This window comes from Oncorhynchus tshawytscha, linkage group LG03 (assembly GCF_018296145.1).
Source record: "Oncorhynchus tshawytscha isolate Ot180627B linkage group LG03, Otsh_v2.0, whole genome shotgun sequence".
NCBI lineage: Eukaryota > Metazoa > Chordata > Actinopteri > Salmoniformes > Salmonidae > Oncorhynchus > Oncorhynchus tshawytscha.
In genome coordinates, this window is record NC_056431.1 from 94,563 (window position 1) to 111,151 (window position 16,589).

At 44.3% G+C, this 16,589-nt stretch overlaps 1 protein-coding gene across 1 annotated transcript in view; it reads left to right on the forward strand.

The window, feature by feature from the left end:
• LOC112222669 (collagen alpha-1(VI) chain) overlaps positions 1-16,578 on the forward strand; it is a 38,544-nt gene extending 21,966 nt beyond the window's left edge. The window contains exons 16-26 of the mRNA XM_042306760.1: positions 5,469-5,531; positions 5,681-5,746; positions 5,928-5,963; positions 8,031-8,067; positions 13,997-14,005; positions 14,543-14,676; positions 14,762-14,868; positions 14,971-15,157; positions 15,350-15,521; positions 15,743-15,772; positions 15,938-16,578. Coding sequence (XP_042162694.1) covers positions 5,469-5,531; positions 5,681-5,746; positions 5,928-5,963; positions 8,031-8,067; positions 13,997-14,005; positions 14,543-14,676; positions 14,762-14,868; positions 14,971-15,157; positions 15,350-15,521; positions 15,743-15,772; positions 15,938-16,578 — 1,482 coding nt within the window. The remainder of the gene's footprint in view (positions 1-5,468; positions 5,532-5,680; positions 5,747-5,927; positions 5,964-8,030; positions 8,068-13,996; positions 14,006-14,542; positions 14,677-14,761; positions 14,869-14,970; positions 15,158-15,349; positions 15,522-15,742; positions 15,773-15,937) is intronic.
• The last annotated feature ends 11 nt before the right edge of the window (positions 16,579-16,589 follow it).

Below are 16,589 nucleotides of genomic sequence, written 5' to 3' on the forward strand. Positions count from 1 at the left end.
ACCCTCCCAGCCATCACTGCTACCTTAAAAACCCTCCCAGCCATCACTGCTACCTTAAAAACCCTCCCAGCCATCACTGCTACCTTAAATGACATTAAGTCGCAGCCCAATTCACGCAGTTCGACTGACGAGCGGTCACTACTCACACTCATTGATTCTGAATTCATTTTCCACCTTATCCTGTTTGAGGATCTGTTCCGCACAGCAAAGTTCATGTCTGACACTCTACAGTCCCTTGATCTTTTGCTCGAGATTGCCTCTGACCTCGCACAGTCCGTCATCACGAGCATAAAAGAAAAGCACACGGAGGACTCTTGGAGAGCCATATGGAGCAAGGCAGAGGCCCTGTGCACAAAGGTCGATCTCGCCATACAACCGCCGCCCCCACAAGAGAAGAGACAATCCCAACATCCTCCCCACTTACAGGACTTTATAGTTGAAGCTCCAATTCAAACTGAACATCCATCCATGTCCTCTCTTCTCATGTCATTGACCGACTGGTGAACGAAATGACCCAACACTTTTACACAGAAGCAGGTACAGTTCTCATGGGAAAGTCAGCCCTCAACCCCAAGCATGCCAGATTCCTTCAAAAGGAGAGCCTTGTGCCCATGGCACAGCACTATGGAATCAGAGAGGACAGTCAGCTGGCAGAGGTGCACCAAGTGCGCCGGCTCTTGGAAAGAAAAAAAGAACAAGGCGAAACAGTTAGCAGCACACTGGAGTTCCTGTCCAAGATTTAACCCTTCAAGACTCCTTCGTGGACATCTATAAACTTGTACACATATCTGTCACACTGCCAGTAACCTCCACGTCATGTGAGCGCAGTTTTTCCTGCATGCGGCGTGTAAAAATCTACATGAGAAACAAAATGGCAAACCCTCGATTCATCAACCTTGCCTGCCTGTCCATACACGTAGAAACAACCAAAGCCCTGTATGTCCAGAAGATTATAGACTATCTTGCACTAAACCACAACAACAGACGCGTTGTCCTTCTATAAAACAACACTTGGTGAGTAACTGAAAGGTCTTTTAATTGACGGGGCGCCTGTCCAGTTGTGGAAACATGATTCAATCATGCTGATCTGGATCTAGATGGAACAAGAAGACACAGCCATATTGTCAGCCAGTCGGTCTACAAGTATTTTTTGCAATTGAAATATAATCGCTATTATTGTGATGATAGCCAGCTCGTTTTCCACCATGTGTGCACAGTTGACACACACAGGGTAAATGCACTTCTTGATAGCCGTTTAATCCGAAACATTATTACCAACACACAGTTGTCTGATTATGCATATGGAATAAATGCACTTCCTGTTGTTGTCGCATTTTGGATGTATTGTGTTGTTATTGCTGAAAGACTTCAGCACCGGACAGCACCCATGCAGTGCTTGGTGCTGAAGTCTTGCACCTTTGCACGTGAAAGATGTTTTTGTCATTGCCTTGTGGTCACTTGTATTAGGCTTGTAGCTATTTTGTTTAATATTCTTTGGCCAAATTCAATTAAATTATATAGAATGTGCTGTGTGCCATATCTGCTTTTATTGAAGAAACGAGAACTTCCTTATAACTCTGAAGTCATGAAAATCGATTATTTTCTGAGCATCCCCCATGTATTGGTCAAGCTCCCCTTAGCAACGGGAGAGAAAATCCTGGCGCCATGCCTGTCAAAGAGAGATTCAAGTTATCTTGAATCATGTCCTACTGGTACTTAATGAACCACAGGATCATGTCCTACTGGTACTTAATGAACCACAGGATCATGTCCTGGTACTTAATGAACCACAGGATCACCTACTGGTACTTATTGAACCACAGGATCATGTCCTACTGGTACTTATTGAACCACAGGATCATGTCCTACTGGTACTTAATGAACCACAGGATCATGTCCTACTGGTACTTAATGAACCACAGGATCATGTCCTACTGGTACTTAATGAACCACAGGATCATGTCCTACTGGTACTTAATGAACCACAGGATCATGTCCTACTGGTACTTAATGAACCACAGGATCATGTCCTACTGGTACTTAATGAACCACAGGATCATGTCCTACTGGTACTTAATGAACCACAGGATCATGTCCTACTGGTACTTAATGAACCACAGGATCATGTCCTACTGGTACATAATGAACCACAGGATCATGTCCTACTGGTACTTAATAACCACAGGATCATGTCCTAATGAACCACAGGATCATGTCCTACTGGTACTTAATGAACCACAGGATCATGTCCTACTGGTACATAATGAACCACAGGATCATGTCCTACTGGTACTTAATGAACCACAGGATCATGTCCTACTGGTACATAATGAACCACAGGATCATGTCCTACTGGTACTTAATGAACCACAGGATCATGTCCTACTGGTACTTAATGAACCACAGGATCATGTCCTACTGGTACTTAATGAACCACAGGATCATGTCCTACTGGTACTTAATGAACCACAGGATCATGTCCTACTGGTACTTAATGAACCACAGGATCATGTCCTACTGGTACTTAATGAACCACAGGATCATGTCCTACTGGTACTTAATGAACCACAGGATCGTGATGGCGCCGACAGAGATGGTCGCCTCACTTCGCGTTCTTAGGAAACTATGCAGTATTTTGTTTTTTTTATGTATTATTTCTTACACTGTTACTCCAGGAAATCTTAAGTCTTATGACATACAGCCGGGAAGAACTATTGGATATGAGAGCAACGCCAACTTACCAACATTACGACTAGGAATAATACGACTTTCCCAAAGTGGATCCTCTGTTTGGACCACCTCCCAGGACAATGGATCGGATCCCTGTAGGCGACCCAAAACAACGCCGCCGAAGAAGGGGCAGACGGAGCGGTCTTCTGGTCAGGCTCCGTAGATGGGCACATTGCTCACCGCTCCCGAGTATACTACTTGCCAATGTCCAGTCTCTTGACAACAAGGCAGACAAAATTCAAGCAAGGGTTGCCTTCCAGAGAGACATCAGAGATTGTAACATTCTCTGTTTCACGGAAACATGGCTCACTCGGGATACGTTATCAGAGTCAGTACAGCCACCCGGTTTCTTCACGCATCGCGCCGACATAAGCAAACATCTCTCCGGTAAGAAGAAGGGCGGGGGTGTATGCCTTATGATTAACGAGACGTGGTGTGATCATAACAACATACAGGATCTCAAGTCCTTTTGTTCACCTGACCTAGAATTCCTTACAATCAAATGCCAACCGCATTATCTACCAAGAGAATTCTCTTCTATTATAATCACAGCCGTGTATATCCCCCCCAAGCAGACACCTCAATGACCTTGAAAGAACTTCATTGGACTCATTCATTGGACTATGTCAACTGGAAACCACATATCCTGAGGCTGCATTTATTGTAGCTGGGTATTTTAACAAGGCTAATCTGAAAACAAGGCTCCTTAAATTTGATCAGCATATCGAATGCGCGACCTGGGCTGGCAAAATTCTGGATCATCAGTACTCTAACTTCCGCGATGCATACAACGCTCTCCCTCGCCCTCCTTTCGGCAAGTCTGACCACGACTCAATTTTGTTGCTCCCAGCCTATAAACTAAAACAGGAAACGCCCGTGCTCAGGTCTGTTCAACGCTGGTCCGACGAAATCTGATTCCACGCTTCAAGATTGCTTTTATTATGTGGACTGGGATATGTTCCAGATAGCCTCAGACAACAACATTGATGTATACGCTGATTCGGTGAGCGAGTTTATTAGCAAGTGCATCGGTGATGATGTACCCACGGTGACTATTAAATCCTTCCCCAACCAGAAACCATGGATTGATGGCAGCATTCATGCAAAACTGAAAGCGCAAACCACTGCTTTTAATCATGGCAAGGCGACCGGAAACATGACCAAATACAAACAGTGTAGCTATTCCCTCCGCAAGGCAATCAAACAAGCTAAGCGCCAGTATAGAGACAAAGTGGAGTCGCAATTCAATGGCTCAGACATGAAAATATGTGGCAGGATCTACAGTCAATCATAGATGGCAAAAAGAAAACCAGCCCCGTCGCAGACACCGACGTCTTGCTCCCAGATAAACTAAACAACTTCTTTGCTCGCTTTGAGGACAATACAGTGCCACTGACACGGCCCGCTACCAAAACCTGCATGCTCTCCTTCACCGCAGCCAATGTGAGTAAAACATTTAAACGTGTTAACCCCTGCAAGGCTGCTGGCCCAGACGGCATCCCTAGCCGTGTCCTCAGAGCATGCGCAGACCAGCTGGCTGGTGTGTTTACAGACATATTCAATTAATCTTTATCCCAGTCTGCTGTTCCCACATGCTTCAAGAGGGCCACCATTATTCCTGTTCCCAAGAAAGCGAAGGTAACTGAGCTAAACGACTACCGCCCCGTAGCACTCACTTCCGTCATCATGAAGTGCTTTGAGAGACTAGTCAAGAATCATATCACCTCCACCCTACCTGACACCCTAGACCCACTCCAATTTGCTTACCACCCCAATAGATCCACAGACGACGCAATCACACTGCACTCTGCCCTAACCCATCTGGACAAGAGGAATACCTATGTAAGAATGCTGTTCACCCTGGGTCTCGACCCCGCCCTGTGCAACTGGGTCCTGAACTTTCTGACGAGCCTCCCCCAGGTGGTTAGGGTAGGAAACAACATCTCCACCCCGCTGATCCTCAACACTTGGTCTCCACAACGGTGCGTTCTCAGCCCTCTCCTGTACTCCCTGTTCACCCATGACTGCGTGGCCATGCACACCTCTGACTCAATCATCAAGTTTGCAGACGACACTACAGTGGTAGGCTTGATTACCAACATGATGAGACGGTCTACAGGGAGGAGGTGAGGGCCCTCGGATTGTGGTGTCAGGAAAATAACCTCACACTCAACATCATCAAAACAAAGGAGATGATTGTGGACTTCAGGAAACAGCAGAGGGTGCACGCCCCCATCCACATCGATGGAACAGTAGTGGAGAAGGTGGAAAGTTAAGTTCCTCGGCGTACACATCACGGACAAACTAAATTGGTCCACCCACACAGACAGCATGGTGAAGAAGGCGCAACAGTGTGGCTGCTGCCAACATACTGACTCAAATCTATAGCCACTTTATTAATTACAAATTGGATGTAATAAATGTATCACTAGACACTTTAAACAATGCCACTTTATACAATGTTTACATACCCTACATTACTCATCTCAAATGTATATACTGTACTCTATACCATCTACTGCATCTTGCCTATGCTGTTTGGCCATCGCCCATCCATATATTTATATAACATATTCTTATTCATTCCCTTACACTTGTGTGCATAAGGTAGTTATTGTGAAATTGTTGGATTACTTGTTAGATATTACTGCACGGTCGGAACTAGAAGCACAAGCCACTAACCGTCTCTGTCTCTCTCTGTCTCTCTCTGTCTCTCTCTCTCTCTCTCTCTCTCATAGGGCATCAGGGGATTCACAGGGCTGAAGGGTGATGTCGGCCTGCCAGGTGAACGCGGTGATGATGTAAGTTGACCTTAGATTAAAGAGTTCAGCACTGTCCACTGCCACCAAAGGGCTAAACCAGGTCCATTGTAATCTCCGTAGGGTATAAATTGCCTAGCATAGCTAATACCTGTTTGCTCATTCATACTCCTTCCTTATTGATTCCACAGAACGACCAGCCAGGTCGGGGAGGACTCCAGGGGCCAAAAGGATACCCTGGTGTCACAGGAGAGAATGTAAGTTCCACAACAACATTGAGTTCACAGTAAATATTACAGAACCACAGCTCTGAATACATAGTTGACGTATTTTTCGACTTTTATTATGACCTATGCTGTATGAATATGTTAAGTAGTACCTACAAAGTACCAACGAAAATCTGCTATCTGACTCATGGCTTCATGTCCTTCCCTACAGGGATCACCAGGCCCAGTGGGCCATCCGGGGGCAGACGTGAGTAACTCTTAAATAATGGAGCAATTGTGGGTGATGGGAAGGAGCCAAAGTCCAACACACTTTTCATCACTGTGTGTGTAATGGGGGAGTGCAGGAATAAGAGTTGAGGAAGGTTGGGACTTGGAGCTCGTAGGGATGGGCGAGTGTAGGGTGGGCTGGTTTGATGAGGTTGGTCAGAGGTAAAAAAGTGACCTCTGTTCCTCAGTCACAGTGGGTGTGTATTAAACTTTGTCATCGGGATTTGTGTCAAACAGGTCAGCAGTCAACACTGCTTACACTGAATGACAACTGTGTATATTCCGTAAATAATTTACTCCCGTAAATAACAGTCACAGACACACACACACATGCATGCACGCACACACACACACACACACACACACACACATGTACGTACGTACGTATGCACACACACACACACACACACACACACACACACAGTGGGGAGAACAAGTATTTGATACGCTGCCGATTTTGCAGGTTTTCCTACTTACAAAGCATGTAGAGGTCTGTAATTTGTATCATAGGTACACTACAACTGTGAGAGACGGAATCTAAAACAAAAATCCAGAAAATCACATTGTATGATTTTTAAGTAATTAATTTGCATTTTATTGCATGACATAAGTATTTGATCACCTACTAACCAGTAAGAATTCCGGCTCTCACAGACCTGTTAGTTTTTCTTTAAGAAGCCCTCCTGTTCTCCACTCATTACCTGTATTAACTGCACCTGTTTGAACTCGTTACCTGTATAAAAGACACCTGTCCACACACTCAATCAAACAGACTCGAACCTCTCCACAATGGCCAAGACCAGAGAGCTGTGTAAGGACATCAGGGATAAAATTGTAGACCTGCACAAGGCTGGGATGGGCAACAGGACAATAGGCAAGCAGCTTGGTGAGAAGGCAACAACTGTTGGCTCAATTATTAGAAAATGGAAGAAGTTCAAGATGACGGTCAATCACCCTCGGTCTGGGGCTCCATGCAAGATCTCACCTCGTGGGGCATCAATGATCATGAGGATGATCAGCCCAGAACTACACAGCAGGACCTGGTCAATGACCTGAAGAGAGCTGGGACCACAGTCTCAAAGAAAACCATTGGGAACACACTACGCCTTCATGGATTAAAATCCTGCAGCGCACGCAAGGTCCCCCTGCTCAAGCCAGCGCATGTCCATGCCCAACTGAAGTTTGCCAATGACCATCTGGATGATCCAGAGGAGGAATGGGAGAAGGTCATGTGGTCTGATGAGACAAAAATAGAGCTTTTTGGTCTAAACTCCACTCACCGTGTTTGGAGGAAGAAGAAGGATGAGTACCACCCCAAGAACACCATCCCAACCGTGAAGCATGGAGGTGGAAACATCATTCTTTGGGGATGCTTTTCTGCAAAGGGGACAGGACGACTGCATCGTATTGAGGGGAGGATGGATGGGGCCATGTATCGCGAGATCTTGGCCAACAACCTCCTTCCCTCAGTAAGAGCATTGAAGATGGGTCTTCCAGCATGACAACGACCCAAAACACACAGCCATGGCAACTAAGGAGTGGCTCCGTAAGAAGCATCTCAAGGTCCTGGAGTGGCCTAGCCAGTCTCCAGACCTGAACCCAATGGAAAATCTTTGGAGGGAGCTGAAAGTCTGTATTGCCCAGCGACAGCCCCGAAACCTGAAGAATCTGGAGAAGGTCTGTATGGAGGAGTGGGCCAAAATCCCTGCTACAGTGTGTGCAAACCTGGTCAAGAACTACAGGAAACGTATGATCTCTGTAATTGCAAACAAAGGTTTCTGTACCAAATATTAAGTTCTGCTTTTCTGATGTATCAAATACTTATGTCATGCAATAAAATGCTAATTAATTACTTAAAAGTCATACAATGTGATTTTCTGGATTTTTGTTTTAGATTCCGTCTCTCACAGTTGAAGTGTACCTATGATTTAAAAAATTACAGACGACTACATGGTCTAAACGTAGTAGGAAAACCTGCAAAATCGGCAGTGTATCAAATACTTGTTCTCCTAAATCACTCTGTAATGCATTTATCTTCCTGTCTCAGGAATGTGAGATCCTGGAGGTCATTCAGAAACTCTGCTGTAAGTATATCGAGTGCTCAAAATTCAGTCATACTGGTTATTTTCCAGATGAACATTGTGCTGTGCCGAACATGTTCCTTTAGTGAAACATAAGTTTACTCAACATAGATTTAGAAGATGTATCAGTGAGCCTGAACACAGTTCCAACCTCTACTGTTAGAAATGTACCCTGCACTAGTCATCTAAACATGTCTCCATTAAAGCTGACTAATACACAGTTTATCTTCCTAGCTAAACAGTTCATTTGAAGCATCATTTATCCTGGGTTGAGTTTGGGACAAACTTTGTGAAAGAGATGCAAACGAACACACACGCAATCACTTAAACACACACATGCAGGCGGGAAGGCACACACACACACTCTCGAACACACTTACTTACGCACACATATGCAGGCACACACACAGACTCAGGGACACACGAATTGTGGCGGCAGCTGTGGATGTAATGTAGCTATAAGAACTCTGTAGTTCAGTGCTTGTTGTGTATGTTTGGAATGCAAGTGTTTTAATTTTTTTTTTACAATTGCTAACAAGCATTTACTTATACTTAAAATGATTAACTCTTAAGACAGCAACACACCTACATCACACAATTAGCCAAATAGTACATTTTCTGCTCAAACCAAAATACAAATACAAACATTAAATACCAACTCTCCATTTCAAAATGCAAAAAGAGATTCTCTACTGTACAAACACTAACTCTATCAAAGCACGGCAAACCCGACTCAATACAGTATCTCATCATTCTGTCAAAACACATGTTTTCTATCCAAGAGGAACGTATAGTCAATCATAACACAATGACTTTCAAACTACTAACAGTTAATGGCATTACAAAAACTGCATTACTTTTCATGTTTCAGTTCTACCTGCATACATTAGACAATATGAAATCCATTGTTTTTATAATTCAGTTTCCTCTTATTGTAAACCACTCTACATGTTTTGGTTGAGTGTCGATTGTGTGCCTTTTTGGCAACATACTATCTAAAAGTGAATGAGTGATCTTTACTTCATAGAATGTAAAGTAGAAACAAAGTAAGTGACAGAATTGCTGCAGTAAAAGCTTTATTAGCAACATGAAATTACTGCCAGTGATCAACAACACATCCAACACACATGGCCTTTGGTTCAACAACACATCCAACATAAATGGCCTTTGGTTCAACAACACATCCAACACACATGGCCTTTGGTTCAACAACACATCCAACATAAATGGCCTTTGGTTCAACAACACATCCAACATAAATGGCCTTTGGTTCAACAACACATCCAACATACATGGCCTATATTTCAACAACACATCCAACATGCATGGCCTTTGGTTCAACAACACATCCAACACACATGGCCTTTGGTTCAACAACACATCCAACATCCAATGGCCTTTGGTTCAACAACACATCCAACATACATGGCCTATATTTCAACACACATCCAACATGCATGGCCTTTGGTTCAACAACACATCCAACATGCATGGCCTTTGGTTCAACAACACATCCAACATGCATGGCCTTTGGTTCAACAACACATCCAATATGCATGGCCTTTGGTTCAACAACACATCCAACATGCATGGCCTTTGGTTCAACAACACATCCAACATACATGGCCTTTGGTTCAACAGCACATCCAACATACATGACCTTTGGTTCAACAACACATCCAACATACATGGCCTTTGGTTCAACAGCACATCCAACATATGTAACAGGTTAAAGGAAATATTCATAGCCTGTTATTTATACATTAAAAAGTATGAGTAAGTTCATAGTATGTGAGGATCTTAAAACATCTAAGGTTAAGAAGATGCATTCAGTATTAGTTGACAGAGATTGATAACATTCATATAATTGTGTTAAAGTTAAAATCTGTCAAAGGGTACGAATTGTGAGAGTAATGTGTAAACGTTATATTGATTACTTTATTTTGTGGTGCCTAAGAGTGTTCATCTGTCATCTACGAAATGCTCTTAATCTATGATCCGGAGATCGATTGTTCTGGTCTCCACCCATATTCCTGGGGAAAATCGCTGTCTTTTCTCATTACACGAAACGTTGAATTGAGAATACAACACCGTATCACTCTCGTGATTATTTCTCCCCTGTTCTCAGGGGCATAACACATACATGACCTTTGGTTCAACAACACATCCAACATACATGACCTTTGGTTCAACAACACCTCCAACATACATGGCCTTTGGTTCAACAACACATCCAACATACATGGCCTTTGGTTCAACAACACCTCCAACATACATGGCCTTTGGTTCAACAACACCTCCAACATACATGACCTTTGGTTCAACAACACATCCAACATACATGACCTTTGGTTCAACAACACCTCCAACATACATGGCCTTTGGTTCAACAACACATCCAACATACATGGCCTTTGGTTCAACAACACCTCCAACATACATGGCCTTTGGTTCAACAACACCTCCAACATACATGACCTTTGGTTCAACAACACATCCAACATACATGACCTTTGGTTCAACAACACATCCAACATACATGGCCTTTGGTTCAACAACACATCCAACATACATGGCCTTTGGTTCAACAACACCTCCAACATACATGGCCTTTGGTTCAACAACACATCCAACATACATGGCCTTTGGTTCAACAACACATCCAACATACATGGCCTTTGGTTCAACAACACCTCCAACATACATGGCCTTTGGTTCAACAACACATCCAACATACATGGCCTTTGGTTCAACAACACCTCCAACATACATGGCCTTTGGTTCAACAACACCTCCAACATACATGACCTTTGGTTCCAAATGTGTAAAAATAAAACACAATTACAGTAAAAAAGGCACAGAAGGGAAAAACAGTAAAATGCCCCGTTCTGTTCTAATCTATACCATCTTCAGCATTTGGCCACATGTTCTCGTCCACATCACATCTTATGTCGTCTCTCGCTATGCACCTTGGATAGTAACGCTTGGCCTGCCTTATCCACCCCTGGCAGTCTTCAGCTGAGATGTCTGCACCTTGGATAGAAACGCTTGGCCTGCCTTATCCACCCCTGGCAGTCTTCAGCTGAGATGTCTCTGCACCTTGTATAGTAACGCTTGGCCTGCCAGACAACAGCACAAAGGGCAAGAAGGTAGAGAGAACAATACATCACGCAAAGCAGCCACAACTGTCAGTAAGAGTGTCCATGATTGAGTCTTTGAATGAAGAGATTGAGATAAAACTGTCCAGTTTGAGTGTTTGTTGCAGCTCGTTCCAGTCGCTAGCTGAAGCGAACTGAAAAGACGAGAGACACAGGGATGTGTGTGCTTTGGGAACCTTTAACAGAATGTGACTGTCAGAACGGGGGTTGTATGTGGAGGATGATGGGTGCAGTAGATATCTCAGATCGGGGGGAGTGAGGCCAAAGAGGGTTTTATGAATAAGCATCAACCAGTGGGTCTTGTGACGGGTATACAGAGATGACCAGTTTACAGAGGAGTATAGAGTGCAGTGATGTGTCCTATAAGGAGCATTGGTGGCAAATCTGATGGCCGAATGGTAAAGCACATCTAGCCACTCGAGAGCACCCTTACCTGCCGATCTATAAATTATGTCTCCGTAATCTAGCATGGGTAGGATGGTCATCTGAGTCAGGGTTAGTTTGGCAGCTGGGGTGAAAGAAGAGTGATTACGATAGAGGAAACCAAGTCTAGATTGAACTTTAGTCTGCAGCTTTGATATGTGCTGAGAGAAGGACAATGTACCGTCTAGCCATACTCCCAAGTACTTGTATGAGGTGACTACCTCAAGCTCTAAACCCTCAGAGGTAGTAATCACACCTGTGGGGAGACGGGCATTTTTCTTACCAAACCACATTTGTTTGGAGGTGTTCAGAACCAGGTTAATGTTGGAGAAATCTTGTTGGACACTAAGAAAGCTTTGTTGTAGAGCATTTAACACAAAATCCGGGGAGGGGCCAGCTGAGTATAAGACTGTATCATCAGCATATAAATGGAGGAGAGAGCTTCCTACTGCCTGAGCTATGTTGTTGATGTAAATTGAGAAGAGAGTGGGGCCTAGGATTGAGCCTTGGGGTACTTCCTTGGTGACAGACAGTGGCTGAGACAGCAGATTTTCTGACTTTATACACTGCACTCTTTAAGAGAGATAGTTAGCAAACCAGGCCAAAGACCCCTCAGAGACACCAATACTCCCAAGAATGGAATGGTCTACCATATCAAAGCTTTGGCCAAGTCAATAAAAATAGCAGTACAACATTGCTTAGAATCAAGGGCAATGGTGGCATCATTGAGGACCTTTAATGTTGCAGTGATACATCCATAACCTGAGCAGAAACCAGATTGCATACCAGAGAGAATACTAAGACATCAAGAAAGTCAGTCAGTTGATTATTTACAAGTTTTTCCAACACTTTTGATAAACAGGGCAAAATAGAAATAGGCCTATAACAGTTAGGATCAGCTTGATCTCCCCCTTTAAATAAAGAACAAACCGTGGTTGCCTTCCAAGCAAGGGGAACCTCCCCAGAAAGGTTAAAAAGGTTGGAGATAGGCTTGGCAATGATAGGGGTAGCAACCTTAAATAAGAAAGGGTCTAAACCATCTGACCTAGGTGTTTTTTTTAGGTCAAGTTTCAGGAGCTTCTTTAGCACCTCGGACTCAGTGACTGCCTGCAGGGAGAAACTTTGTTGCAGGGCAGAGGAAAAAGAGGGAGAAGCATCGGGGATAGTCACATTAGAAGGGGTGGGAGATGAGGAAATGTTGGACGGGCAAGGAGGCGTGGCTGAGTCAAATAGGAATCCCGACCTAACGAAGTGGTGATTAAAGAGCTCAGCCATGTGCTTACTGTCAGTAACAACCACATCATCAACTTTAAGGAACATGGGCAGCTGTGAGGAGGAGGGTTTATTCTCCAGGTCTTTAACCGTTCTCCAGAACTTCTTGGGGCTAGACCCACAGAGAGAGAACTGCTCCTTAAAGTAACTAACATTGGCCTTCCGGATAGCCTGAGTGCACTTATTTCTCATTTGCTTGAATGACTATGTGTGTTCCGAAATCTGGCATTTCTGCAGGACCGAACCAGAGAGATTGCAGGACACATTGTGATATTTGCTCCTCTCTGACCCGGGACATCAACGGTGGCCCTTTTCCCGATGACCTTTCTTCCCCACAGACGTGTTTTTCCCAGGTTAAACCCTGCCTCGTCTACATAAATGACGTTCATTTCTGGCATACTGTGTGCAAGCATTTATAAATAAGACAAGAAAGATCCCTCATTATGGTATTGGGTAAGCTTGTATGTAAAGAAAGTGTAAGCATTTTAGAAATGTGTTAATTGACTGAATATTCTGTGAAAACAACATGAAATGTGTTAATGGTATGGTCCACAACTGTCACGTTCTGACCTTTATTTCCTTTGTTTTGTCATTATTTAGTATGGTCAGGTGTGAGTTGGGGTGGGCAGTCTATGTTTGTTTTTCTATGATTTGGGGATTTCTATGTTTTGGCCCAGGTTAAACCTCAATCAGAGGCAGGTGTAAATGATGTTCAGAATCATACGTGGCATACTGGGTGCAACATTTTGTTTGTGGGTGATTGTCTATGGTATTGCTTGTGTCAGCACAGTTTGTATCATAGTTCAAGTCGTTAAAGTTTATTGTTTTTGTATATTTTGTATGTTCAGTTTTCTTTAATTATTCTGTGAACACATACCACGCTGCATTTTTATTGGCATGATGATCCACAACACAGACAGATGTTGTGCTAATCGTGTTTAGGGTTTTGAAAATGTGACTACAGATTGGACAAAAGGATGTTAGCGATTGTAAAAAAACAAAACTGTAAATGATGGGGATGTGATTAAGATATCAATCAGGGTGGATCTTGATGTAATGTCTTTGTTTTTCTCTTGTAGCATGCTGTGGTAAGTTCCTGGACCCTTACAAAGTTTTAGCGCTTAACAGTTACACATGGCATTATTTTACATCCTTGCATGACCTTCAGTTTCAATTTTCAAGATTCAATTTCACTCTGTATGCCAGTGAGAGACTCTAAGAGGCACCAAATTACATTCACAGCATGTATTGTAAATAGTCACATAGATATACAGATGTACGATCTTAATTTGAGACAGTTTGCTACAGCAAGGAAATTATCCTGCAGCAACAGGGAATGTGAATTATTATGTGGATTATAGTTAACTGGGATTTTTTTTGTAGGAGTTGATACATTTTTCATTAGGGCAAATCAAGTCTGACATTCTAAAGTGTAAATTACAAACTTTAGAAGCCTTTTTAAACCTCGAACACACTACAAGTTTGCATTTCCTGCTGTGCAGGACATTTTTCAGCAACAAAAGAGTGATCAAATGAAGATCCTTCATCTGTACTATTCATATGGTGTATGATCCTCAGAATTTATCATGATATTATTATAATGACAATGTAACTGGCATTCACAGTGTGTGAGTGTGGTCCGGTGAAGCTACTCTTTGTACTGGACAGTTCAGAGAGTGTTGGGCTGCAGAACTTCACCCTGGAAAAAGAGTTTATAATTCGAATCATCAACAAGATTACCAAGTTCAGCAAAGACAAGGTGGGTGAACATTTGTCCTGACTTCCCTGGGTGATAGAGGGGCCTTAACTAAATGTTGTTTCTCTGTGTGTGTTTCTGTTTGCAGAAGGATCTAGGATCACGAGTGGGTGTAATTCAGTACAGCCATGACGGCACCCAGGAGCTGGTATCTATGGAGGACCCCAAGATCACCACAGTAGCACAGCTCAAAAGGTCCGACCAGATAAGAGTCAAAAGTCCAAAGTACAGCAGTTACCTGATATCAGTTGACTGACTGACTGACTAACTGTTGTGTTTGATGTCCCATACTTGCAGCTCGGTGAGAAACATGCGCTGGATTGCCGGTGGTACGTACACGGGAGAGGCGCTGGATTTTGCCCGGCAGGCATTCGGCAGCTCCCAGCTGGACCGGAAGGTGGCCATAGTCTTGACAGACGGACGGTCGGACACCCGCCGGGACGCCAAACCGCTGTCCTCCCTCTGCTCTGTGCCCAATATAAGGGTGAGGGATGTCAATGGGACTGGGCAATGGGATGGGGGAGAGTGGGCTGAAGGACATGTATAGGTTGGGGTGAAGAGATGATGTCAGGACCAAGGGTTCATTTCATTAGACATAAAGAGAACCATCTCTCTCTCCTACAAGTCTGCCATTTTGTGGCAAAGCCTCAGTATGTCCTCCATCTTGGCTCCTCAGGTGGTGGGCATTGGCATAGGTGACATCTTCAGACGGGCGTCCTACGCCACCATGCTGAAGGAGATCATCTGTCTGGGCACAGCCTCACCTGGACTCTACCTGAAGATTACAGACCACGTGCAACTGCTGGAGGACTCCTTCTTCAACAACGTTACTGGCTATATCTGCCAAGGTAGACTGTGTACAGGCTAGCTCTAATTTACAATATCTGGAGCTAGCTACATCTGCCAAGGTAGTCTATGTACAGGCTAGCTCTAATTTACAATATCTGGAGCTAGCTACATCTGCCAAGGTAGTCTATGTACAGGCTAGCCCTAATTTACAATATCAGGAGCTAGATACATGCTATGTTCCTATGCTCTCAACTAAGGTCTGGGTTGTGTTTGTTTACAGATAAGAAATGTCCTGATTACACCTGTCCAGGTAAGACTGCTCCTCTCCCTTGTTTTTATGGTTACAGTTTCCTATGCATTACAATACGTTATTTTTAGCATTCAGCCTAGTACTGCAAATTAAAGATTTAGTGGAATGTATGTAAATGTATCTGAACCCCAACTGCTGTTCTAAAATAGTCTACTCTTCCTCCAGCCAACTTCCAGGAAGCTACAGACATAGTCTTTATGTTGGACGGCTCCTCCAGTGTGGGCCAGGCCAACTTCTACAGAGCCAGAGAGTTTGTTGAGAACATGGCCGCCAGGCTGCTGTCACAGGACCGGGGAGGGCTGCTCCGCCTGTCCGTCATGCAGTACAGCGATGGGCAGCAGCAGAGAGTGGAGGTGCCCTTCACTGCCAGGGTTGAGGATGTGCTAGCGGGGCTAGCAGCTACGCTCTACATGAACGGGGCCACCGACTTACCAGCTGCCCTGGACTTCCTGACCTCCACCCTCCAGAGGGAGGGCCGCTCTGCTGTCCCCAGGAAAGTGGTGGTGTTCACGGACGGCAGGTCTGTGGCCTCTGCCCGGGCTGCTATCCCCAGAGCCGCCACCGCCGCTCTGGCAGAGAACACACAGCTGCTGGCCGTCACTGTGGGCGAGGGCTTTGATGAGGCGGGCGTGTGCCAGCTGGTGACGGGACAGGCGAACGGGTTTGATTACCGCGTTGTGGATAGTCGTGTCCACCGAGTGGCGCTGTACAGTGACCTGGCCAGACGGGTGGTCATGCAGAGCCTGGCTAGAAAGCTCTCTGTAAAGCTCTCTGAACGCTCTCTGAAGCTCTCCAAAGCTCTGTAAAGCTAAAGCTA